The 27,596-nt window shown below is 35.6% G+C and overlaps 1 protein-coding gene across 5 annotated transcripts in view; it reads right to left on the reverse strand.

Moving 5' to 3' along the window:
• Trpc1 (transient receptor potential cation channel subfamily C member 1) overlaps positions 1-27,596 on the reverse strand; it is a 55,760-nt gene that overhangs the window by 23,341 nt on the left and 4,823 nt on the right. The window contains exons 2-6 of one of the 5 annotated variants that reach the window (XM_027410927.2): positions 22,610-22,764; positions 15,972-16,073; positions 11,205-11,407; positions 4,789-4,920; positions 2,425-2,620 (exon numbers count right to left, since the gene is read on the reverse strand). In XM_027410927.2, coding sequence (XP_027266728.1) covers positions 2,425-2,620; positions 4,789-4,920; positions 11,205-11,407; positions 15,972-16,073; positions 22,610-22,764 — 788 coding nt within the window. Of the gene's footprint in view, positions 1-2,424; positions 2,621-4,788; positions 4,921-11,204; positions 11,408-12,267; positions 12,961-15,971; positions 16,074-22,609; positions 22,765-27,596 lie in introns of those variants that run through there. The other 4 variants (XM_027410928.2, XM_027410929.2, XM_035443871.1 and 1 more) reach the window with 4 other exon arrangements.

Here is a 27,596-nt window from a genome sequence, read left to right on the forward strand (position 1 = left end):
GACTATCAAGAGCCTTTACAAGCCAGTACAAAGACATACAATATGTATAAAAGTTGAAAGTTAATATGCATTCCATAGACAACACTAACTAATCTTTGATTAAGTGCTGGCTGTAGTTCCTGAGTTTTGAGAAAACCAGATGGCATGGTAAAAATGGTCCATGTATTCTATCTATATACACTTAAATAAAACATTGAGAGGAACTTAAACTATATGAGACATTCTGATTGCAGTGCCCAAGCCTGAAGTTAAGGTCTTGCACACGGTAGGCAAGTATTCCATCATTCAGCTGCATCCTTAGACCAGGGTGACTGTGGATTTGTGATCTTCCTGCCTCAGCGGCTGGGATTACAGGCCTGATCCATTAAAAATACTTAAAATTATTTTTAAGATTTACTTATGTGTATGTATGTTTTACCTACACGTATATATGTATACCATGTATATGCATGGTATTCACAGAGATAGCAGGGCATCAAATCCCTTGTAAATGAATCATACATGTTTGTGAGCCACCACGTGGGTTCTAGGAATTGAACTAGTATCCTCAGCAAGAGCAACAAGTGCTCTAAACAACTGAGCTACCACTCCAGCCCCATAAAAATAAAATACTCTTAAACTTGGCTGACAGTGAATTTCATGTGAGAAGAAAAATCTCAAATAAGAACAAAATTCTAGTTCGAGGACAGAAGTTAATTTGTACAAGTTTACAAAATTTCTTAGCTTACAAATTTATTTATTTTCTAGTATAATGTAATCAGATTTCATATTATCAAAGTAGAGATAATCATATTATTCAAATAATGTAAAATAGTACTTTGTGAATATTACATTTTAAAAAGATTTTTGGTGGCACACTCCTTTAATACCAGCACTCTAGGAGGCAGAGGCCAGAGGCCAGAGGGCAGAGGGCAGAGGGCAGAGGGCAGAGGGCAGAGGGCAGAGGGCAGAGGGCAGAGGGCAGAGGGCAGAGGGCAGAGGGCAGAGGGCAGAGGGCAGAGGCAGAGGGCAGAGCAGAGGCAGAGCAGAGGCAGAGGCAGAGGCAGGTTAATCTTCAAAGTTCAAAACCAGGCATGTCTACAGAGCAAGTTCCAGGACAGCCAGGGCTATGCAGGGAAACCCTGTTTTGAAAAATAAAAACAAAACAAACAAACAAAAAAGATTTGTCCTGAACTAGAATCTAATTCACAGGATTTAGCCTGGAAAAAAAAAAAAAACTGGGCAGCATCCTATCGTGCTTATCAAGAATTTTTCTAATATAACTATACTCATTTTTAGCAATTAGGTCTTATGTCATTCTTTAACTTTTTTATGTGTTTGAGCACTTTGCTTGCATGTGTGTATGCATACCAATTGTGTGCTTGGTGCCCACAGAGACTAGAAGAGAGCAATGTACTGACAGTTGATGAGAGGCCATATGGGTGCTGGGAAATGAACCTGGGTCCTCTAGAAAAGCAGCCTGTGTTAACCATTAAGCCATCTCTCCAGCCCCTTCATTCTTTATTCTTCTGTTTGGATTCCAGTGTTTGTCTCTCAAGGTGAGATACCTGGGAATGAAACAGTCTTTCTTCCCAGACTGCTTTGCAGCAGCAGCCAGAAATTAGAGGATGTCACCTTTCCCCAAATATCAAAGAAAACTCAACCCTATTTCTATACTTGACATCCTTTAATATAATGATAATTTAATTAGAAATTGTATTAAGTAGTATCTAGAATAACCAAATTTCAACTACAAATGTCTACAGTGGTTTGAGGCATGGACAAAGATTCTCTAATATTCCTGTCATTAAGAAGTGGTAGGCAGAGGAGGAAATCACTGTTCCCATTTGTCCTTTAATTCGGTAACCTGTGATTACTATAGCCAGCAGAAGGGACTACATTCTAGCAGAAGGGACACAATTTGACCTCTGAAAGGCCTCCTTCAAGGTCATGCTTCTTTCACCTTCTTCACAATAAAGACTAACTTTTAGAATTAGAAATTGCCATGTAAAAAGGTCCACTACCCCAAAGTCAACAAGTTGTGAAAAGCCCAAGAAACGCAGACATGAAAACACTCCAGTCAGCCCTTAGCTGCGTCTTGGCCCATGGCCTCACTGCCCACTGTGATTACTGTGCCCCCCCCCCCAAGTTCCAGTTTTGAGTTCTTGGGAGCTCCACTTTCTGTGGACTCACCCATCTCAGCACCCAGACTACTGAGACAATGCTATTCACAGTCCTGGCTGATGTTCAGACACCAGAGAGCTGAGTGACAACCCTGCTTCTACTTCCAGACACTAACATGTCCTTCCATTTAAGCTGCATATACACTGCTGAGCTATGAACATGTGTCTATACACTTACTTTTAAAATTTTATTTGAGAACCAAATAATAAATAAAATAAAGGTAAAGAAAATAACTTAAATATATCACAGAAAGCTTCATACCTCCTTCTGGTTATATTTGATAGCAAGTTTTAGACGACTTAAATTCATTCTTTCTTCCAATAGTCCCCGTTTGTCAAGAGGCTCATCACTAGATGTATGGTTTAGGATAACTTCCAGTTCACGTGAATTCCGGGCTTGTGCAAGCAAATCTTTAGCAAACATTTTGCACTGACGGGCTAGCTCTTCATAATCATTCCTATAAAATGCATAGTCTACTATTAGGAATGCCACTCCCACTGTCTGCTATTAGGAATGCCATTCCCACTGCCCAAGGAGATTACATCACTAGAAATTACTCAGTAACATTTAAATTCTGACAGGGCTACATAAGATCTGATCTTCTGGCAATCACAGGAGCTTACCAAAGCAGAAAGTCTCCACACCTGTGGAGATATATGCTTCCTGTGCTCATATTGATGATTTCAGATGAACACAGTATACATAATATATTGATACTCTGAGAAACACTTATAAAACTTGTTAGTCAGTTTTTCACTTAATTCACTTTTCTCATTCTCTGTAAGACAATTAATTAGCTGTAAGATAATTAAGTGGCTGTACAGTTTAGACAGAGCTACAGTTAGAGATGAGCAAAGATCTTGTTCCCTTGACATTATTTGTATAAACAACAAAAAACAGTATTTTTGATATTATTAAATGGTTTTACCTATAGCAATTTCAATAATCTACAATATACATTTGCTTGCCAGTAGGTGGTGACACACACCTTTAATCCCAGCACTTGGGAGGCAGAGGTAGGTGGATCTCTGTGAGTTTGAGACCAGCCTGGTCTACAAGAGCTAGTTCCAGGACAGCCTCCAAAGCCACAGAGAAATCCTGTCTCAAAAACAAACAAACAAACAAAAAAACAAAAACAAAAACAAAAACCCTCAAATATTTTTCTCATTCTTTGCATTACTACATAACCTGAGAACAATGTTGTTTAACAGTTAACAAATGAAGTATTTATTACATGCCTTTAAAGAATATAACTATAGATGAAACCATGCATCAGAAGTATTATTACAAAGATATCTCTTCTTTAAATAAATATTTAATAGACCTCTAGAGCAAAGTATACAATTTTCTGAACTGTTTAATCTCTAACAGATTACGGGAAGATAATTAAGTGGCTGTACAGTTTAGACAGAGCTACAGTTAGAGACGAGCAAAGATCTTGTTCCCTAAATGTAACTTTATAGGGATTTTGTACCATTTCTTTTTGTTCTTAAAGACAGGGACTCACTGTGTATCCTTGGCTGCAGAATCACCAGGTACACCAGGCTGGCCTCAGAACTTACAAGAGTGAGATCTGCCTCCCATGGGCTGGGATTAAAGACATGTGTTACCACACCCTACCAGTGTCTCTGTTTTGGGGGGGACAAGGTTTGTTATGTGGCCCAGTGGGGTGGCTTCAAACCTCCTGCTTCCTCCTTACAAATGGTGGCACTGCAGTGTCATCATGCCTAGCTATAACTTTGCTTCTTTAGGTTTTAACTGCTGCTAACATGTTTTGACATCAGCAAAAACCTTTAGCTTTTGTAGACTTTTCTGTCTATTAAACACCAGGTTGAAATAAATGAATTCTAGGATAACATTCAAATCTAACTTTAGTAGTTCATGATTATAATATAATCATAGCAGTTGTTCAAATCTTTTTTTGGAATAAATTAGATAAATTCCATTTTATATGGAAACAAAAATAAGGTTATAAGAAATTCTTCACATTTAATAGGATTTATTCATAGCCTCATGTGCTAATAAAATTGTTTTTAACTATGTTTTATGAGTTCAAAGTATATAGATATCATATTTTTTAATGTAATTATTTGAAGAATTGTACATCTAACCCTGAAAACTTACATGTAGTCTTTCGTAAGTCTCTGGACTCAGAACTTTCAGGAACACACTATGTATGCTTTCATTAAGGCTAAAGAAAATTGAGTTTCTGATCCTGCTCCATAAGTGGGAATGAACTTTGTCAACTTTTCAAGATGGAGCAGAGCCACACAAGATGGGGTCACAGGCAACCATGACCAGAAAGTCATGTATTGATTCATGTACTGTTCCTGTCGGCACTTTGCAAATGAGAGTTGGTGAGAGGGCACTAGAGACACTCTCCATAAGGATGATTTCAAGGTTTCCTGGGGGATTAAGTGGTTACAAAACAGCAAATGACAGAGGAGGAGTCAACTAAACAGCACCAAGATATGTTCCTTTGACAGAGAAAGAAGATTCCAAATGGTAACAACATTAGTTATCTTAGATTAAGTGTAAGTAAGTGCAAATTATCATTCAGTCTATGAACAGATTGAAGCAGATGATTTTACAACAAAAGACATAACAACATCCATTCTTTCCTACCTGAATTCCACTTCAACGAGGCTGAGTTCCTTTAAGTCAGCACTAAGTTCAAATGCTCTCAGGATTGGATCCTCCTCTGTTAACATTATTAGAGCTGGACTGGCCAGACATCTATAGATATCAAGACGAAACCTGTGGTAAAATTTGATTACATAATGTAAAAAATTTACCCTTGTTAGTCTTAATATACAATGTTTACAAATGTATAAGTATAAAACATTAAAATGCAAATATAAATATGCTTATTTCAAGATAATTTCCATAAGGAGAAACACCTAAAACTTAAATATTTTAAGGAACGAATATTAGAAAATGTTGACCACTGCTTTAAGTTACTGTCTCTTTTCAAACATTCAAAATTTTGGTTGCTTGGGTATAGCTGCAATTTCAGCTCTCAGGTAGCTGAGACAGGATTGGGAGTTTGAAGGTTACAAAGTAGGTTTCAGGCCAACCTAGAATACATAGCAAGAGATATCATCCCTGGAGGGGTCATAGACCAGAGAGAACTACTGTTGCCATTTTCCTAAACCAATATAATTTCTAAATAGTTGTCTTCATATCCACAGGTGAGTGCATCTTCTGTCATTAGAGAAGCTTATTTTTCCAAAGGACAAGACTCTTTCATAAACCCACAACTCATTAAAATGCAGACCAGGGGCTGTTGGGTGCTCAACCTCATTTTATACAACTTCAGGCAATCACTACAACTCAGATTTGGGGGGAAAACACAAAAGAGGTGGGCAGAAAGACTGTAAGAGTCAGAGGCCCAAACCCCATTGCCACAGACTATCCTTTAGGCATGAAAAATGCATCCATGATACCTCAATAATACATTTTTTGTTTTTTGTTTTGAGACAGGGTTCTCTTGTACGTAGCCTGGGTTGTCCTAGAACTTGCTCTATAGACCAGGGTGGCTTAGAATTCACTGGGATCTGTCTGCCTCTGCCTCCCAAGTGCTGGGATTAAACATGTGCATCACCACCAGCTCAACAATATGGTTACCTGAACAAAACCAGCGTAATGACAACACAAGCTGATGAACAATGTAGAGAGTGGCAATTCCATATGGGCCCACTCCTAGATAAGAAGCTATAGGTGTTCAATGCCTGCTGAGAGACAGAAGAACTGGTTTCCTTCAAGAGTAGCTCCTGTATTGGATGTCCAATCCAAAATCGTCAGTGCTGAACACATGTACATACAAGCAGAATTAAATGGACTCAGTAAATGGTATATATGTAACAATAATAATTAAGAGACCATGGGTTTAAGAAGGAGAACACAGAAAGAGCCTGAGAGGAAAGGGAGGTGTGGGAGTGATATAGATAACAGTGTGAATGTAGGAACTTCTCCAGAAAGAAAGAAAAAAAGAAAGAAAGAAAGGAAGGAAGGAAGGAAGGAAGGAAGGAAGGAAGGACAAAAAACCCATAATCTAATTGTATATATGACCATACAGAAGAACACTATTTTTTTCTCTTAAGATAAAGATTTCCTATTAAATGCATTTGTCAGTTGCATAACTATATTAAGACTGGAGAGCACCATGCCTCGAGGAAACAAAAATTCACAAGGTTTAAACTGAATATTCTTTCACTTCTGGACATCTTACTTGGAGGAGAAATATATTATGTCTATAATTCCTATCACCTAACATTTCAGTTAGTCTAGAAAAATGTGAACACAAACAACTTAGTGGTCTAATTTAAAACATACATTTCTCCTTTCTTACTTCCATTTTTATTTATAGTTTATACAATCATATTAAGTTAATTGAAATGATAGATACCTTATGATCTTTCTTATATATCATTTAAAAAGACAAATGATATAAAATTGTTTGTAATATAGTTAAAGTAAATAGTTCTATTTCTGAACCTGCATAATTTTAAAGGAAATGTACTAGCAAATAATACAATATGGACTGAATGATTATTGAGTTTTTCCTCTCCCAGAGATTAAACTTCTTTAGCATTTTAAGTATATTTAACATATGCCTCATTAAGCCAGGTTACAATTTTGAAAGATTTGTCGAATAGTTATGAGTGAGATTATTCAGTTATGTATAATTTCCTAATCGAAAGAATCCCTTTTACTCTCTGCAATTTAATAAATATTCCTATTGCAATACCAAAATAGGAAACAAACAAAAATTCATCAGAATTCTTTATTTATAAACATTTAAACATAATTCTTAGTTCACAAATTTGGGAGCTACAATACATGTTTCTTTCACATGTAAATTTAATGCACAGTTGCTATTTTAAGGAGTAGACAATCTAGAAACCTGGAATGCCACAACCCCCCTCTACAGTCACCATATTTTATTGCATCTCATTCTTTCCTACAACTGGACAATTTGATGGCTGTCCACTGGAACTCCATTAATGAACATTTAAGTTGTTCCTAATTTACTTCTACTCTAAAAATGAAACAACAGCCACTCTTTAATCTTCACATCTTATACACAACTCAAACTACGGGGCAAAAATAGCATGCATGCTGTATATTCTGGAAGATTATTGAAAGCCATAAGATAAGGAAAGTGAAGTGTCCACACATGCCTCCATCACATCCACTGGATTAGGCGTGATCATCTTAAGCTTGGCCAACTTAACAGTAAAGGGGATGTTAGGCTGCTGTGATCTTTGGCCATCCTTCCATGCCTGACATACACTTATGCTTCTGTAAAATGCCCATTCATATTCTCTGACCCATTTTTCTGTTGGTTATTCTCTAGACAAAAGTGATGACTCAAATACCTTTTTCAGTTGGTTGTTTAACTTTTTACTTTATTTTTAATCATTTTTTTTCTGGATAGAATTCTAAATTTACTGATACACTCTTTAACTTATAGTCTTAATGTGTTACAAGAAAAATTAATCTGTATTCATGGATATTCAGGAGGCTGAGGCAGGAGGATCGCTTTAACTCAAGATTAGCTTGGGTAACATAGCAAGATACCACCTTAAAAAAAAAAAACATCCAATTGTCTGCATGACCTATATTTTTTTTCAATACCTCACAGTCCTTCTGCCTCAACCTTTCAAGTAGCTCAGATTACAGGCATTATCTGGTTGTCTGTATCTCACATATTTCTGAAGAGACAACTGCCTGCACTATAACTACCAAATATGTGTAGATAACTTATCTTTGTGCTTTCATCAATATATCTACATTGATTAATTTTATCAGACCATTACAGATGGCATGCAGGCACAAGTGGAGCTTCAGTAACAGTGTACAACACAATGTAGGCAAACGACGCCAGAAACACTGCAAATTTGCTGTTTGGTTTTGAATTAATTTTTAGCCATTTCACATTCACAAACCATTTACTGTTGACAAGTTTCATGACCCTCCCACTGAGTTTATAAGCTATAGCTGAGATCTGCCTCAATCCTTCCTATTCCCTGTTCAAAAAAGAGCTGTAGTTTTTTTCAGGTTCAAGCTGGTAAACCTGTAACTTTGGGCTAGAATAACCAAATAGTGGACTGAACAAAATGACCAATGGAAAACCAGCCCCTCAAGACTTAGACGGCAAGTCAAGATGAGGCCAGCAGAGAACCAACCAGAAACATCAAGAGATGCTCCGGAAATGAGAAAGCTGCAGATGGATTATTAGTGTTCCCACAAATCTCTAGCTGACTAGACAATCACACATGTTGGTAACACTTAAGTTTGGAAAAAGGAAAGACCTAGAGAAGTATGAAGAAGTTAGCTAATGCAGGATCATGTGCAGGATCTATAAGCCACCAAATAATTCCACTTAGACAAGGTTTGCAAAAGAGTGCCAACATGGACACAAAAATTAGACTGTTGTTTGTACGCACTGGGAGAATTGCAAACAGCATGGTGTTTTAGTATGAAATGGTTAAACTCTAAAGTTAAAGTGATCAATGATAAACTTTATAAATATCCTGTCTTAGGTTTGTATTGCTGTGAAGAGACACCATAACTACAGCAACTCTTATGAAAGAAAGAATTTAATGGGGTGGCTTACAATTTCAGAGGTTCAGTCCACTATCACCGTGGTAAGACACTGTGATGTGCAGGCAGACATGGTACTGGAGAAATAGCTAAGAGTCCTACATCTTGACATGCAGACAACAGGAAGTGGCCTCAGACAATGGGTGGCATCTTGAGCATATATGAGACCTCAAAGCCCACCTCCACAGTGACACACTTGCTCCAACAAGACCATACCTACTCCAACAAGGCCACACCTTCTAATAGTGCCACTTTCTTTGGGGGCCTTTTTTCCCCCAAAACTACCACATATTCTAAGATCAGAATTTTACATTTTAAAAGGATGAAACTTAGTTTGTTACTTTATACTTCATTAGAAATGAATTATACTCTCCAATCCCTCAGAATTAAGGGAGAAGTTACCAGTAGAAAGAAATCTGGGAATCCTTTGCATAAATGTACATAAAACACAACACATCTGAAAATAATCCATGGGTCAAGAGAATGAGTAGACAGGCCATATAGTAAGAAAAAAATGAACTATCCTTTCTTACCCATGTTGATGCCTGAAACCATCAAGAGCAGCAAACACTACACTGATGTTCCTCAGCTTGTAAGGTTTATCTTACACCTATTTTTAAACTTTTCTACTTTGCAAGTGTGAAAGTTCTGTAATTCAACAAAAACTGAACATCACAGTTTTTTTGTAATTAGTATTTATTACCTAAATATTTCTAAAATACTTAACAGCTCTATTTTGCAGACAAGAAAATCAATGACCAAAGAGGCTGCTTACCAACTTGCCTCGTTACATAGTAGCTTTGGATACTATGTATAATAATACCCCAGACAGAGTAATTTTACTTTCTAAATATTCTCTGCTGGCCTCAAATTTATGATCCTCCTGCCTCAGCATTCTAGGAAATGAAGTTATAGATCTCTAATATTGTCATATCTCAACACTGTTACAATGAGAATCAAAACCATACGTAAAGCACAGAAAAGGCTTATTCTGAAAAACTGACTTCTCAACCAGGTGACAACCACATTTGTAATAAAACTGCCCATGGGGTTCTCTTGTTCAATCTATAGAAAGCAGGTACTTTCTTGATCTTAACATTTCAACTGGGGAGATGGAAAGAGATGATAAATAGTAAAGAAGTAAAATAAATATGGTCTAAGAGGGAAAATAAGAGACATAAGGAGTTCAAATATTTAGTGAGAAATTAAGTTTTGTGGGCTAGAAAGATGGTTCAGGGGTTAAGAGCACTTGTTGCTATGCATAGGACCTGGGTTCAGTTCCCAGCATCCACATGATGGAAAACAAGTATAACACGACCTGTGAAGCTTGGGTCCTGGAATACTAAGTGTGGGAAGGGAATGAAGAAAGGCCAAACTACACACACAGAGAGACACACACATATACAGTAAAGCTGGGGTCAGGTGGGGTTTTGCTCTCTGGAACCTCGCAGCACATTTAATATGTATAGCACAGAGGGAAGGCTTAACTATTCTCAGTAGGAGATCTCTGTAGGCAGCTGTCTCAGGCTACAAACATCTAAGAGGAGGAAGGTGAAGTTGCTAGTCTTTGCACACTCATAAACTGTGTCATAAATCTTTCAAAAACACTCATACCTGGGCACTTGATGAGATATTTACCACCCCTCTTGAGTCTTCCCTGGGTAAGGGTTTAACCACCCTGGAGAGGCTGAGTCCTCAACATGGCTATCCTCATGTCAACAATACACATTCACTCAGTACTTTACTCACTCGGGGCTTCCTCTACTCCCTATACACGTATCTATAACTCTAGTTCCAGAAGATCTGACCTTCACCGCAAACACATGGTATACAGACACACATGCATGCAAAACACTCATACACATAAATTAAAAGTATTTAAGTAAATGTTTTAAAGTTGTCTTCTACCAGGAATTGTGGTGCACACCTACAATCCAATTACTCAAGAAGCAGAGAGGCAGAAAGATCACTACTTGAAGGTCAGCTTTAAAGTCTACAAGGTGTAGCCAGTGCTACACAGCAAGACTCTATCTCAAAAAGCTAACATGACGATGGCCAACATCATGATGGTGGTGGCAATAATGATGGTAGTTTTGTTTTCTTTATAAGGTAGCAAGAGGTGCCCTTCTATTTCTGCTACCTGAAACTACTCTTGAACTAATAAGCTAGGCTTCTAGAAAGTCTTAGCAGAAAGAGTATAAGATAAACTTCATTTGCAACTTGAAGGATTTTCCTATTTAGCATTTGGTAAACATTTCTGAGAACTTCAGAATAAACCTCAAAAGCAAAAGAGCTAGAAATCCAGCTTTCCTAAGGCATATTTCTCAGAAGTTGCACTGAAAGAACAATTTTTTTTTTTTTTTAGGTTAAGCATCATTGACACGTGCCTTGGTACATCACTCTTCCATTTTTCAAAATCCCAATTTTCTAACCTGGAATGTCTGAGGCTATCCTTTTTGTTTTTTGCAGAACACAGCGTGCATTCACAGCCAACTGCATGGGGCTTGGGCAAAGACACATCCTGCTTTAAAAGCATGGTAAGAATTTCATAGTTGTTACGATGAGCAGCTAAAATGACAGGTGCAACATCCATTGTTGTTGAATATTCAGGATTCTGAATTCGTTCCATAAGTTTCTGAAAAATATTCATATAAGTGTCCAAAGGTTATTATCTGTGACTTTAAAAATATACTTATCTAAAGGATAGAATAAAATAGTATCTATAAGGAAGCATAGAATTATTTTAAGAATAATAAATTTTACTTTGGCTCATTTTTTGAAACTTTAAAATTTCAATTCTAATTAACAAATGCCATATAACATAACAGATAGAATCTTTGATAGGCAACATTCTAAAACTACACACATTTCCTAATAAAGATGCAAGGGTATCTAGAGAAATACCTTAAGAAAAAGTATTAATTTTTTTAAAAAAATTAATAGAAACATGCATGATAAGGAGAGAGAACAAGAATTTTAGGAAAAGAATAAAATGAAAAAATAGAAATGTTAAAACAGCTGTAGTATAAATGTATGAGAAAAACTAAAATTTCTCCCTCTGTGGCCAGCCTTGTCCTACAGATAGCAATGAAACTTCTTCTTTATACAGTTCAATCCCTGCCTATTGTACAACCTGTAACAAAATGGCAAGATCACTACAATCACAGTTAATATTTAATGGTATTGTTAGTCATTTATCATCCCATGTAATCCCCACAGTGAACTATGAGGCTGGGTATAATTAGTAACCATGAAGAAACTGAGGCTCAGAGAAGTTAATGTTCCTGAACCATAATCAGCACAGGTGCCAATCATATCCAGGTCTGTGTTACTCAGGACCCTGAGCTCCTCCCATCACAAGGACCCTCAGGCCTACAATGTTATGAAATGAGAAAAAGAAACAAAAACCAAAAACATTAGTAATTTAAGAATCAGGGTTAAATAAAAAGGTTGGCTATTTTATAACTATTGCATATTCTTTCCAATGCTTCTCACTTTTTTGCAGAGGTTTCCCTGAGAGCTGTTTGATTCCAGGGTAAGCTCATCAAGTTCACATTTTGGTAACTTTTATTAACATTGTAAAAGTAGTGTACACTCAATATAAAATATCTGAAAAATACAGAAAAGCAGAAAGAAGAATAAAAATACCCATATTCCTTCTACTCAAATAACATTTACAGTACAGTATTTATTTCTAGTCCTTTCTTTACTTCACCCCGTTTGAAGGACACATTTTGTATAAATCCTAGTGTGCTAAGCACCAGTGATAAAAACAACAGTTCTTGATAAAAGCAACAATTCTTAATACTTCAAAAATCAAAAAAGAAAAAAAATCTCATTACTCTAGAGCCCAGGATCTTCAAGGGACAAAATCATGCACAGAACTTTGCATGCAATTTAAGGAAATGCACAGAGTCTGTGTTCAAGATACTCAGCAATGTAAATGACATTAAAGCAAACCACTATGAAAATAGTTTTAACAAATTTAGGACTGCCTCATTAGCGTTGAACCTCCCCTAGAAGTAGTACAGGTCAAAAGGCCAGGAAAAAATGTGAAGTTCTTCACACATAATGTCAATGTCTTTTCAATGGTTTATATTCTCGATAATATGGGCATGTATCCATTTCAAACTGAAGTTTTAACCACAACAAAGGACACTGTCTCTCTTAATATGAGTGAAAACAATGAAATTTTAATTTACTTTCTGTTAAATACTGGTAAGTTTTGATATTTTCCAATATGATTTTCTTCTTTTATGAAGTTTGTTCATGTACTTTTCAACTATTTATTGGAGATTTCATATTCATGAATTTATGTAACAGTTACATAAAAACCTAAAATTGGTACTTTTCTCCCATTGTATTATTGGTTGAAAAGAATTATATTTACTCCCAGGCTTAAAGTCCTAACTGAAAAGTGACCCTGTGTTTCCTATGAAGCATTCACAGCTGGAAAACCAGTACTAGATAGTGCAAGATTAAAGTTTATAATTTCACTGTTGGTAGTATAATCTGCACATTTTCAAATGAATAGCCCACATTTTAAAGTTAATAGTGAAAAGACAATTCAAAGCAAAGGCTATAGAATGAATTCACCGAAATAGTAAAAGAAAATATATCCAAATATTTCATTGTGTCTGTCTAGGTGATTTTACAGCGGTTGTTGAGTATTCAAATAAAGACTGAATAAATAACCTTCATTTGTCAGAGACAGAGCAGAAAGGGTTTTCTTCACTGACTAGCTGGGGACTGCCGAGGATTTCAACTGCTGATGACAATGGTGATGAGATACTTGCCACTGTTCTGATGGCACATAGCACTCCACCTTGCTCCAAAGAAAGGAAATGTGTTCAAAGGCTAGAAGGTGGAACAGAAGTATAAAAATATAGTAGTAACTGCAGGATAAATGGTAGAAAATGAGTGGGATTCTATTATCTTTGGTTCTTTAGTGAAAGGAACTCTTCTTAGACCTTTTTACTGTATTTACTGGTTTCTTCTCACCATCTGAACTAACCAGTAGTCTAGGAGAGTCACAGGTTTTTGTTATTGTTGCTAGTTTTTAAATTGTGTGTGTGTGTGTGTGTGTGTGTGTGTGTGTGTGTGTGTGTGTGTGTGTGTGTGTGTATGTGTGTCTGTGGGTTGCTAAAGACTACATAGTAGACAAACACTTTACACTATCTATAACATCAGCCCCCCAAATCATAGGTTTGTTTAAATTAGTTTAGTTTTTTAAAAAATATTTTATTCTGATTACAGTCAGCTGATAATTCCTGCAGTTATTTAAACTGATTAACCAATTGTTTTACTTTACCCTCAACAATAATAAGTGTTTTAAATAAAACTTTTAAAATTCAATGTACAAAAATAACTCATTTTAAAATAACATTATCAGTAAATCTTCCTACTGAGAAAACCAATAAAATACTTTTTAAAAAACCTCAATTAGGTCAATCATAAGAAATGCCTACTATAAAGTAACATTTGGTTATATTTATATATCTCTTTTCTGTGTGTATTTTTAAGGATTTTAAAAACATTTATTTATTTAATGTATATGAGTATTTCACCCACATATATGTCTGGACACAATGTCCATGCCATGCCCAGAGGACAGATGAGGGTGATGGATCCCCTAGAATTGGAATTGTAGATGCTTGTGAGTAGATACCATGTGGGTTCTGGGAACAGAACCCAAGTCCTCTGTAATAAGAGCAAGTGGTCTAAACCACTGAGCCATCTCTCCAGTCCCTTTTCTATGTATTCTTTTAACCTTCAGTCAATTGTATGTATGGTTAAGTATGCTCATTTATATCATTTAATACGTTTTTATTCCTGAAACTTAATTTAAGAATATTATCTTTAGCTGGGTATGGCTCACAGCTATAATCCCAGCACTTTAGTGGTAGGGATAGGAGGCTCAAGAGTTTGAGGTCATCCTTAATTATATAGGAAGTCCTTGGCAGTTTGGGATACATTAAAGCCTGCTTCAAAAAATTTCAAGGTCATTTGAATTACTCCCTTATATTCCAAGGTTTATATACACAATTTTTTATATTTCCTGTAGAATGTTTTTCCTTATCATTTTTTTTCCTCTTAAACTAGGGATGTAATTGAGGGCATGTTAGGTACATGCTCTACCACTAACATACTTTTTGGACATTTCAGATATGTGAAACAGTGTTTCAAACTGCTACACATAAAATATAAGTCAATGATTTGCCCATTTTCTTCTCAGATTTCTAGAGGAGAAATCACTAGTCTGAAGAACTCAAGTATCTTTCTTGTTTATGATAGACCTTGCCAAAGTATTTTCCAAAACACCCTGTTCTGCAATAGTACACAGTTGTGGCCATTTTTTTTCTTAATTTGGTCATTAATAAGCAAAATTCAGTATCTTACTTGCTTAGCAATTAAGACTTAAAATACTATGTTTTATGTTCTGAAAATTTCTAAATATTCTTTTCTAATAGATTTTGGTGCTTTCCATCATTTTTTCTATTACTGCTACTACTACTACTAAAAATAATAATATTTACTTATTTATTTACTTATTGAGACAGGGTTTTACTGTGTAGCTCTATCTGGCCTGGAAACTTGCCATGTTAACCAGCTTGGCCTCAATCACACAGATTCTCCAGATTCGGCCTCCCAAGTGCTGTCATTAAAGGTGTGTGTCACCAGGCCCGGCTCTACTATTAATAAGAGATACTTAGAGGAAGCCTGTTTCCCAGGTATCCATAGCTCTGCACTAGTCCGATGTCTGAAACGGAGACATAACTTCTCTAACAATCAGAATGTGTGCCACTGCAATTCTTGCTCACAGCTTTTAAGCTAAAACAGTTTTTCCACACCAACCAGATACATACTTATATACATGTCTTCTGTTTTTTATGGTTTCATCACTTGCATTTCTTAAATCTACCTAGAAACTAATCTGTATTTCATCATTACCTGAAGAGTACCCCATATCAAAAATACTGGTTCACACTGACAAAATATGGAAATATTAGTTAATTTTAAAAAGGCTTCCATAAAGCAAAATTATTATTTTCTCTACTTCAAAGTAATATTTTACAAAGTAAAAATATCAGTATTTTTAAAAACAAAATAAACTGGGGAGGGAGGAGAAAAGATGGCAATGGGGCAGGAGATCCACTTTGGCTTAAAAATCCAAATTAATAAATATTAAGAGTACTGACTACTATAGTTGGTCTTGATGATCGTTTTGGTCGATGATTAAGTAGTATATCAACAGCTCCCACTACTTCAGAGTCGATTGCCACCAAAAGTGCATCTGCGGACTTTAAAAAAATAAAAGTTACAATGAAAATGGAAGATAAAAATGTAAATGATTTTTACTAATTCATGGTTATTTTAAAATTCTTCACACTGTATTATATACAGTAATATTGGATTTAAAAATTTTTATAATGTCCACGTAGTACATTTGCTTGTCAAAATCAGTAGTACTTCTATGTACCACAACATAAACATTTCTGTTCTGGTTTCAATGAACAACCTGGTAAAATAATGACTATTTCATAGAAGGGATTCTATATGGAATAGTGCTGATCCATGCAACGTTTAAAGCTAAAAAACAAAAACACAAAACCTTCAAAATGTTTTCTTTTGAACCATGGACCAAAAATTTCTTAATGTTCCAAACTTGTTAAAGAAATTACCAGGAACTATTAAGTAAAGGAATACGTTGGATGTAACATCATCAGTGCAATTCAGAGAAGAGGGGAGAATGGAAAAATATACAAAAGCAAGCCCTCTTCAAATTCTACATGGCTGATGGAAATGGTAGAGTTTGACATTGGTACCAGCACTCTTGTCAAACATAAATCACAAAGAACCCAGTTACCAAAGTTGGCAGAATCAGGAAGGAATTTACAGTTCCAGTCCCAACTACTGTAGAGATCTTCTGACCAGAGGTGAACCTAACAGACTCGGGGCTCAGGGGTTCTGCACTTCTCTATAACAAAGCCTATGTGCTCCTGGCAAAAGTGACACCAAGGTTTAGTTTCTTTGCTATTTTTTTTTAAGAATAACCATAATAGCAGAAGGAAAATGTAGTAATGAATAATGATTTAATCTAAGAAAATGCCATGATTATTTTCAAGCTGCACACATTTAACTTACATAACCTTTACTATTTTAAATGTCAACATTCTTGCCCCAGGAATGAAACTAAAGCAGATCTGTAGTATTACTTGTAGCTGCACAGAATAAAGCTTTTATTTTCCTTATGTGAATATCAAAAATAAGACTAAACATAGCAGGCTTTAGTGGGATATTTGACAACCCAAAGAAAGGGCTGGGATTCTTATTAAACTCTTAGGAGTCGCCTATATTTTCCTGTAGGAAAAGCTTTCTTGCTAGATGAGAAATTTAATCCTTTGAAAATTTTAGATTCAGTAGATATAGTCCTAAAAAGTGCAAGCATTTTTTTTCTTTTTTAGCTTCATGTTTCTCTTTAGCTTTAGCATATTCAATCAGATGAAGCAAACAAACTTTTAAAAACAAGAACCCAGTATCCATTATTACTAGGTATTTTATCTAGTTTTAATTTTAGCCAATAATGCTAACTATAGTATTGCAACTGCTCTGAAACGCCATGCAATTCCAATAATCTAAAATATAGCCATGAATTTACAACTCAAAACAATAACAACACCTTAAAAAATAAAACAACCCAAGTCACAGAGTAACACCATGAGCATTGTTTCCCAGAAGAGACAAGCCTAAGCACATTGACTTGGTCCATAAGTCAAGGGCAGTGGATTTCCCAAGAATTCCTCAGATCTTTAATGAGTAAAAGAAGAGCTAGAATAAAAAAAAAATGGGGAAAAGAAGAAAAACTAAAAGTTGACCACAGAAAGAATAAAATACCAGTAGAACAAAAATCACTGACAGAACACAACTGTCTGCAGACTTTAATGCAAGGACAAATTATTAATAGTTTGGGACCTCATAAAGCCAAGTAAAATGATTACATTCTCAAGAACTCCAACTAATGATGGTAAAGTTAAATTATATTCAGACACACTACTTAGTAAAGGATAAAGATGTTAATATTCAATGCTTAAAAGGATAAGCTTCAGCTATGAAAAGTATTTATATTAGAAACATCTAATTAAAGAGTGACCATTGACTCATTCTATACAAATAGTATGCCAATTAATAAATAAATGGCAGTTCTGAAGAAAAATACTTTATTTTTAAAAAATAAAATTATTTGAGACAGTCTTAAAACCAGACTGGTCTTGAACTTGTGTTCCTCTTGCCTCAGCCTCCAAAGCCTTGGTGATAACAGAAGTGTGCCACCACACTCAGTTAAGGTATTCTTAAATACTTGCAAGCATACAAAATACCCTCACTCATTTTTACTTCCCAATTTCTAAGTAATGTGACCATCTCCACTAAAATATATTCAGCACATATACTTACTATATATTTGAAGCCACTTCCTTCCTTCTCACCTCAGAACTTGTCCAGCAACTCCTGAACCTTCTACACTTGGTGAGAAGATATCTACATTTCCTTTCTAGACCTAATTTTCACTTATAGTATATATTAATATTCTGGAATATTCTATAGTAACTCAGTCTTTCATCCAAAGGAGTATTAGTCCCACTTCCTACAACATTAAATTCTTCTCTTTTTGTTAATTTAACTTGATCTTATCTTTCTATTGTCACTAAATGTTTTTCTTTTTTATTTCACTGCTAAAATTCTCAAATTAAGGTACATCATGTTCCCTAAATCTTTCAGTATCATACTTTCAAAACCCAATGACTTTCCCTCTCTCCTCTTGTGTCTTTATTTCTACGAAAGAAATTAAAATTTCCCGCTTGGCTTTTACACCACTATTCTAATTGACCCAAAATTGTGAATAATTCATTTGATCTTTTAAAATGTAACTCTTTCCTTCCAGTGCCCTTTATTGAATGTATAAACTCTGTAAGAGTGAATCTGTGCTAGCTCTATGATCTGTGATTTCTGCCTCTGTGAAGATTATATATATATATATATATATATATATATATATATATATATATATATCTTCCTGCTTATGATGCCTAGAGTACCTTGGTCACTGTTAGACAACCCCCCAAATAAATAAAGCTACAACCCAGAAATTGTATTCCTTTATATCAAGCCTACCCTCTCCTCTGAGCTTGCCACTTTTCTCTCCTCTCTCCTAGTTCTGCATATTTAAGATTTATAAAATCCTAAGACTCCTCAATTCCCTTTCTTGACAGCTTTTGTATCTGTACCCCCTCCTCACACCCCTCACACACAGGGCCTCAGGCATACAAGGCAAAGGTTTTACCAGAAGCTATGCCCAGCTCCTCCCCTCTTCTTACAGCTACTGTCACTCTTACAGCCAGTTTTCCAGTTCAGATCTTAATATTCATACCCAAATTAATACAAAAACTGCTCACATGGATTATAGCATTCCCTTCTTTCCAGTCTTGCCTAAACTTGATCACTACATTCATCTATCTAAAATACCACAAGACACATACCATACTTTCTATCAAAATGAATTTAATGATACCTCACTATCTACTATGTAAAACACAAATTCTCAGCTTCCCATTGAAGGTCTTTTTCATCAGTTTGTTTTAGTTATTTTTCCCGAGAAATTCCATTATATTACAAGCCCAGTCTTTTATTCTAAAGGCTGTGAATTCACTGTCTTAAGAAACACATCATATATCCACTTACATTCTTCCCTGCATCCCCTGTCCCTTGACTGCTTCTAAGTTTAGGAGTAGAGATGGGTAACAGGAAGAACATGGACTCTAGAGTCAGATCCCATTTACAGAATAAATCCAGACAAGTCACTTAATCTTTCTGGAGATCAGGAAGTCAAGTCCACTGGCACAATGCAATACAATATAAATGTTAACAATGTTAATATTCCTTTTTTATTTTTAAATTTTATGTGTATGAGTGTTTTGTCTGCACATATGTCTGTGCACTACATGTGTGTGTTGTGCCTGCGAAGGCCAGAAAGGGGTGTTGGATCCCCTGGAACTAGAGTTGCATACAGATGGCTGTGAGTCACCATGTGGGTGTCAGAAATTGAACCAAGGTCCTCTGCAAGAGCAACAGGTGCTCCTAACAACTGAACTATCTTCTCCCCAGCTCAATATTAGTATTTCAAGGCTGAGCTCCATAGACACTCTTCCAGTGAAATCTTTCTTAAAACTTTTAAAAGAAAGTGGTAGTGCTTTTAGTCCTAGCACTTGGGAGGCAGAGGCAGGAGGATCTCTGAGTTCAAGGCCAGCCTGGTCTATAGAGTAAGTTCCAGGACCGCCAAGGCTACACAGAGAAACTCTATCTCAAAAGAAACAAAAAGATACGCTTTTAATTAAATGGATGGTGAGCAATATATGCATGTGAATGCAGGTGCCTGTGGAGGCCAAAGGTGCCAGTGCCTCCTGAAGCTGGAGTTATGAATTATTTGATATAGGTACTAAGAGCAGAACTGGGGTCTTCTGCAAGAGAAGCAAGTGCTCTTAACCATTTTACCATCTCTCCAGCTTTAATGCATTAAAAAAAAGTCCCCTCCACCTCCTCAGTGCTAGGGATCAAATACTGATATTCACACATGCTAGGCAGAAACCTAGTTTTCTTGATAGTTTGAAACCATAATGAACTTATTTTTTTATATTGCTAAAATATTTATATTGATTTGCAAAAAGTCTAAATATAAAATATGGCTTCTCAAAAGCAGCTCTATTGACATTTTGGATCACATATTGTTTTGGTGTTGTAGTACCTTTCCTGAGTAATGTTGGATGTTTAGTAACAACCCACTAGATACCAACAGTAATCTCCCCACCAACTGTGAAATGAAAATGTCTCCAGATACTGCCAAATATCCCTTGGTGCAGACAAAATTGTTTGAGAACCACTGATATCAGCCAAGATAAAACAAGAAGCATTTTGTAACTGTAAAGCAATATACAAGCATCAAGCATTGTTACCACTCGGCACTTGTCAAATACAGCCTTATATTTGAATTCCTTTGTAATCCATACATGCTTTAGCTGTCTCAATTCACTTGATATTCACTGGTGAGTAAGTGTATTTTCATTACTCATTTCCATCGTCACACCCAGCTAAAGGTCTTGGATATTTGTTGACTGACAGAATGAGACACAGGTTACTTGGACAGAATACAGAGAACTGGAAAAAGCATGGGGTTTGCAGCCAAAAGATTAAATTCAAACATTAGCTTTGCCTTTACTAATTTTACAACTCTGGGCAGTTCATTAAAGTCTGTGAGCCTCAGTTTTCTGATCTTTAGAATACCACATCTAGACAGTCTGACTGTGGTGCTCAAATATAATCAAGAGTGTGAAAGAACCATGCATACTGCCGAATTATGCATATAAAACTATGTATGGAAATGCAGTTATTACACCTTAGCATTTCTTATCCAAAATCAGCAAGGACTGGATTTCTTCATAACTTTATTTTCTAGGTAACTGAAGCTTATGCCTTTAAGTGTTTAACTTTAAATCTTAAATAATTTTGATGGACGTTTTCTGCTTTTAAAAGATAATTGTGCTTTCATCTAAGGTGTTAGGTAGTGAATATAATTTAACCTTCCCTTACTGATGCTAAACCACTGTTATAAAGCTTAACCACCAAGCAGAAGTGTAGTGCTAACAATCTCTAATTAAACAGTGTGAGCTGTTCTATGCTTCATTTTGTTCAGCTGCAGCTCTAATACCCTTTATGGCCTTTCTTTATTCTCAGCAGATCAGAAAACTAGTAAATTAAGTTTGTTAAAATGAAATCTAAAATGAGAAAAGTAGACTTTGAAGGAGAAGTGTTCTACAACTAAATGTAACCTAGAAACTTCATGGAAATTACTATGGCAGCTCAGAAGCTCTTCTCATTTGGTTTCTTGTTGTACTCTAATAGCTAAAGTGGCTGGGTACCCAATTCCCTTACCTACCCCAAGTGTGTGTGTGTGTGTGTGTGTGTGTGTGTGTGTGTGTGTGTGTGTGTGTTTATATATACACATAAATCACTCATGATACCACATTATAATGTAAATAATAGGGATGTACCTAAAACCATCTATCATAACTAAAAAAAAAAAAAAAAATCTCTGTTTCCTGATGTCACTGCAAAAGCTATACCTCATTACAGTTGCAACAGAAGAGCCAGAGTTCTATGCTATGTTTATCATGAGTGAACCAGATGCTGTTATTAACTTACACCTTCAAGGTGTATATGCACGCCTGCTTTTCTACCTTAAGTGATATGAAGACAAATGAAAAGTTCTATCCATTCTAATTTTAAAACAAATCATTCATCTTTAGATGAAAGCAAACACTAAATTTCAAACAAATAGAAAACATAATAAAACTTAGGAGAAACCAAATAGAACTGTAAGTTGTTTTGTGAGGAACATTTTGTTCATGTGCCTATAAATAACAGAAAACCCTGTCCCCTGACACTTCTAGAACACTTGCCCTATTTTTAGGTATATAATACAAATAGTAATCCTATCAGTAACAAAAATAATGTCATCTTTAATAATTCATGGTAGTTTACTTTTGTCTGATGTAGGGAAAGGAGACAGGAAGAAAAACACAAATTTAAAATATTACATTTTTTAAATAGCTTATTTGGGTTTGTTTTGTAAACTTGTTAGTAGTTTAAAACCAAATAGAAGGTGAAAGGCATAGGAAGAGAGAGTAAACAAAGGAAAGAAAAAGAAGGTAAGCCAGAAGGACAGATGAAAGCATGACATAGCTAACATTTCTTAGAAGCTACTGGATAAGATCATCTAGCCTTGTACCTGACAACCGTAGTCCAAAAGCAGCTGTAGTATATCCAAGCTTTCGTTTTCAATAGTTATGGTAACAGCATCTCTCCCAAGCACATCTACGCAATTTATGTTCAAGTCACCTGAACTGTTTTCCTCCAAAATCTTTTTAACCATATAATAGTCACCTAAATAACAATATACAAACATACTTTAATATTTAAGACATTTATCAAGAATGAATATAAAGAAAATTTTATCCTGCTCAATTAAAAGATTAAAAATACCTAAACTCATTTTTGCTTTGCATGTGGACATGTGCACAGAAAATGTGAACATTTCCTGGAAAAAAAGTATATCTTGATAAAACAATACACATATAAGCAGTAAATATAAAACACAACTAGAAAATCTTAATATCTTAATGTGTAACATGAAATAAAAATTTCTAGTTTAAAATTCTTAACTTGATGTTATAAGAAAAACTCATAGAAGATATGTAAAACAGTTTAATAAAGAATAACCCCAAATACAGGCTGATAGCTATTATAGAAAAATAAAATGAAACTTAGAAAGAATTAGTTTTGGATCTCAGACACACACACATTTACTCATGCACCACGTTGGTTAAAATGGAGACTGGGGGTAGAGGATATTAGAAAGAGGGGAAAGCATACATTTAAAAAGAAATATAAATTTGACAGTATGTATAGTAAGGGTCCCTAAAGATTCTTACTCCTCCCCCACTTTCTCTCTCACACACACATGTGCACACACATGCCATCTTGTTAATGAAGATAAGGTGTAGTGTTAATAAACAGGGAACATCCAGCTCACAAAATGCCAAGTTGGGGCTAGAATGACTGCTTGGCTTATCAGTAGCAGGCAGGCTGTCTTCTGCCTGACTTGAAGGCCACCCCAGTCATCCCATGGGAGGAAAAAGGGAATTACTGTCACCAAAGGCACAGTATATTTGCCTGCTAATGAGATTGTGCAGGAAAAAAAGAGAAGTAAAAAATCCAAAGGGAAATGCTCATTAGATAAAGAAAGCAAGGGGATACTTGTTTCATTTTACTTTTTAAATACAAAATGAATAAATGGTTTTACAGTTATTCCTTAGATGTCTGTGAGTAAGAAATAGGGAAAGAATAATCAGAGTGGAAACTGGAAAGAGAAAAGAAATAATTTCATGGTACACAGGGAGAAAACATTAAATTAGACTAAATGAGTAAGAAAAACAATATTGCAACTAAGGTAGCAGATTTTATTTGTGAAAATTTCAAACTTCCTATTATTTTTAACACCTGCTTACATTAAAAAAAAAGAAACTGAATAATAGTTTTCTTAATAACACATCTCCTTAGGTCTCAAGAATAAAAAAAAAAAAACAAAAAAAAAAACTAGTCATGAAATAATTTCCCCATTGCACTAATTAACATTTAAATTCCACTGATAAAGTGATATTCTTAGTCTTGAGCTGTGCCCAGAAAGCCCATAATCCACTCAAATGATATCACTAATACTAAAAATAAATAAATAAATAAATAAAAATAAATTAAAAAATAACATTTAAAACTATCCAGGTATATCTAGGTGAGGATCATTTATTTTAATTCACCTTCTTGGGACTCAATAGGCTTTCTAAATCTAAGATGATTGCACTTCATTAATTCTATAATATCTTCAGCCATTACTTCTTAAATGTATCATCATTACTAAAGTTTATATCTACAAGTCATTTAAAGTGATATGCCATAAAGACTAAAACAGTTGTTAACTTTGAGGATGAATGCATATGTGAAAGAGGTTAGAAAACTTAAAACAGGAAGTTAGCTAAAGGCCCAGACTCCAGTTAAAATGCCCGTTATGCCAGATGATATTTTCCTTTTATAGTGAATTGCTTGCAAATCATGTCTCTTGTCTTTGGAAAAACAATATAATTTGCTTACTTTTTTGATGGTACAGTTGGTGTGTGTGTGTGTGTGTGTGTGTGTGTGTGTGTGTGTGTGTGTGTGTGTGTTGAATGTGAAGGCTACAGGTCCTCCTCCACTGCTCTCTACTCCCCACCCTCCCCAGACTGGATCTCTCCCTGAGCTCAGAGCTCACTGACTGGCTAGACTGGATGTCACCAAGCTCTAAGGATCGGCTTCAGACTTACATCACTCTGCTTTTTACATGAAGGCCAGGGATCCAACTTTACCTGCCACCCCTAGGTCCCAGTGTCTTTGTTCAACAAAGAAAACAGAAATATTTTTCAGCCTACTCCATAGGTAGTGTACCAATGCATCAGCAAGTCATCTCAGCCCGACCTCCAAGTAGCTCTCATACCTGCCCCTGTGAACACAGCCAACCCTCATCTAAACTATCCTTCTGGACAGTGAAATAGCCTTGGACCTACTGAAAAAGATTTTCTCTTTGACCAAATCCTGAGCAAGCTAATGTTCCTTTTTTCCCCACTACGAGGCTTCAATATTAGCCCATAAGACTTGAACAAAGCATTTCCTTTACCATAATTTCAAATAGCTCTAGGTTTCATCACTAGCATGATCCTCTGCAAATACACACCTGAGGAAAGTCATGGCTGTTAGTTCATTTGAACAGTGAAGACAGGGCCCATGTGAAAAGATAGCCATCTAACCGCCTTTAGTGCTAGGTAACAAATCCACACTGGTTTCACAAAAATCAACATCTACTTTTTGTACAATTTCCTCTGCTGTTTTGTAATTTTTCCCTTACTTGACTCTACAGAACCCCCACTCACTCTCCTTTCTAACCCTTTACACTAGCTGCCTCTGTACAAAATGAACTTGGAGTCAGTTCACACTGGGCTCTTTTCTGTATTATTACACATACAATGCTTTATACTTGAACACAGGAGTCAACAAAATAGTTCTGAGAAAGGGTCAGACAGTAAAATATACTAGGTTTTGTGGACATGATACCTCAGTCACAATTACCCAGACCCCTTTTGCACTAAAGCAGAGACATAGTATATGAAAACAACTGAGGATTTGTTCCAATAAAACTTTTTGAATTTTATAGAATTATGTTTTAAAATAAAATTCTTTTTTAAGATTTATTTATTATGTATACATCGTTCCTCCTCATGTATCCCTGAAGGCCAGAAGAGCGAACCAGATCTCATTATGGATGGTTGTGAGCCACCATGTGGTTGCTGGGAATTGAACTCAGGACCTCTGGAAGAACAATTAGTGCTCTTAACCTCTGAGCCATTTCTCCAGCCCCCCCCCAAATAAAATTCTTTCAATTGGAAATATTTTTAAATATATGTAAAAATCAGTCATACCTCACAGGCTTTACAAAGATATTTAGCTTATGGATCAGTTAGCCACCCATGTTCTAGCCCTACTTGTTCAGTCCATTCTGTAAAATTCAAAGTATACATCAATCTTATGGTTTCCTAAAATCCTCAAGGACACAATGTTTACTGAAGTCTATAAAGCCCACTGGAAACTGGACCATCAAATAAAATACTATAGAAAATACCAAGGTGATCCCATAGAACCTCAGCAATAAATTTACTCTGCCCAACTCTAATACATCCTTGAGAAATATATAGTAAAGAAATATTACAATATTAGTTAGTAAAGATGATTCTCTATTTCCTCACTGGCTTCTCATCTGGCTTTCTAACACATGATGATAAGTTTCTGCATTACTTAAATGACAGCATTAATGTTGATCAGTTTTGCTATATGTGGTGGCTCATGCCTGTAATTTCAGACCTAAGAGGCAGAAGAAGAACTGCTGAAAGTTTGAAGCCAGCCTAGGATACTCATATAGCTATCGAATTCCAGGAAAAACTGGACGATAGGCTAAGATTCTGTCTTAAAAAAAAACAACCTTCCCCCAACTCCCACAAAAAAAGTTGACCAGTTCTTAAATTTTATATTAACCAAGCAGAACTTGAACCTTGTTGTGAAGTATGGGAAAATTTTGTGTCAAAAACAAAAACAAATCTTTTCAAACCAAACTTTCTACCAAAAAAAATACTTTGGATGTGGTATTATAACATTCTATTTAAAATATTCCCATTTAAGGCAAGTAATGGTGTTCTACGCCTTTAATCCTATCAGGGAGGCAGAAGCAGGCAGCTTCTAGGCCAGCCTGATCTACAGAGTGAGTTCCAGGACAGCCAGAGCTACACAGAGAAAAAAAATATTATCAATTAATATTAAAAACAGATTAAGAGAAAAAAGCTTTGGAACCCAAAGAAATTCTACTGAACTCATAAGTAATTGATATGGTACTAGAATCTTTTAGTCCTACTCATTCACTTTGGATTTTAATGTTATCGTTCATTGTTCCTCAATAATACTTGAATTTCTCATTACCTACATTAAACTATTATTCCTAGTCTTAGACTTCTCAGCATAATTAAATTTGATGGAATCAGTCTGAAGAAGACATTTATAGTACTATAATGGGGCAAGAGAAACTCAGATTGTAACAGTGCTGGTGCACTCAAGTTTAACCTTTCAGCCTCCTAATACACAATGTACTGAGGTTTCATTTGGATTGTTTGTTTTTAACTTCCCAGGAGAGTGCTCTGTATATTAGAAATATCCTGTCTTCCAAATATCATCTGGGCCATTTAAGTTCAATTGAACATTTGCTCAGAGAGATTTATTAAAACAGAAATATCCGTCATTTTACCCTACTGTTCCTTACTACTTCTCAAGAAAACAATGTTATTATAGAAAAAATTCTTATAGGTTATGGATGTAGTCAGTAACTCATTAATAATAGCTTTTGTCAAATGCCTTAACACAATTAAGAACTTCATGTGTATGTTTTGATCACATGGCAAAGAGCAGCAAATTAAAAATAAGAAAAAGAAACACACTGTGGGAGCACTACATAGGCCGGTAAGGAAGCTAGCTGCTCAGTCATCTTTCATTAAAGTAACTGTGAACCACTCTCTACGGCTACACTTCTAATAGTACATTCTAAAACTCCGGTAATTTACAAAGATTCCCCACACAGAACATAGGTTCTG

The sequence above is a fragment of the Cricetulus griseus genome, chromosome 4, assembly GCF_003668045.3.
Source record: "Cricetulus griseus strain 17A/GY chromosome 4, alternate assembly CriGri-PICRH-1.0, whole genome shotgun sequence".
In the NCBI taxonomy this organism is placed as follows: Eukaryota; Metazoa; Chordata; class Mammalia; order Rodentia; family Cricetidae; genus Cricetulus; species Cricetulus griseus.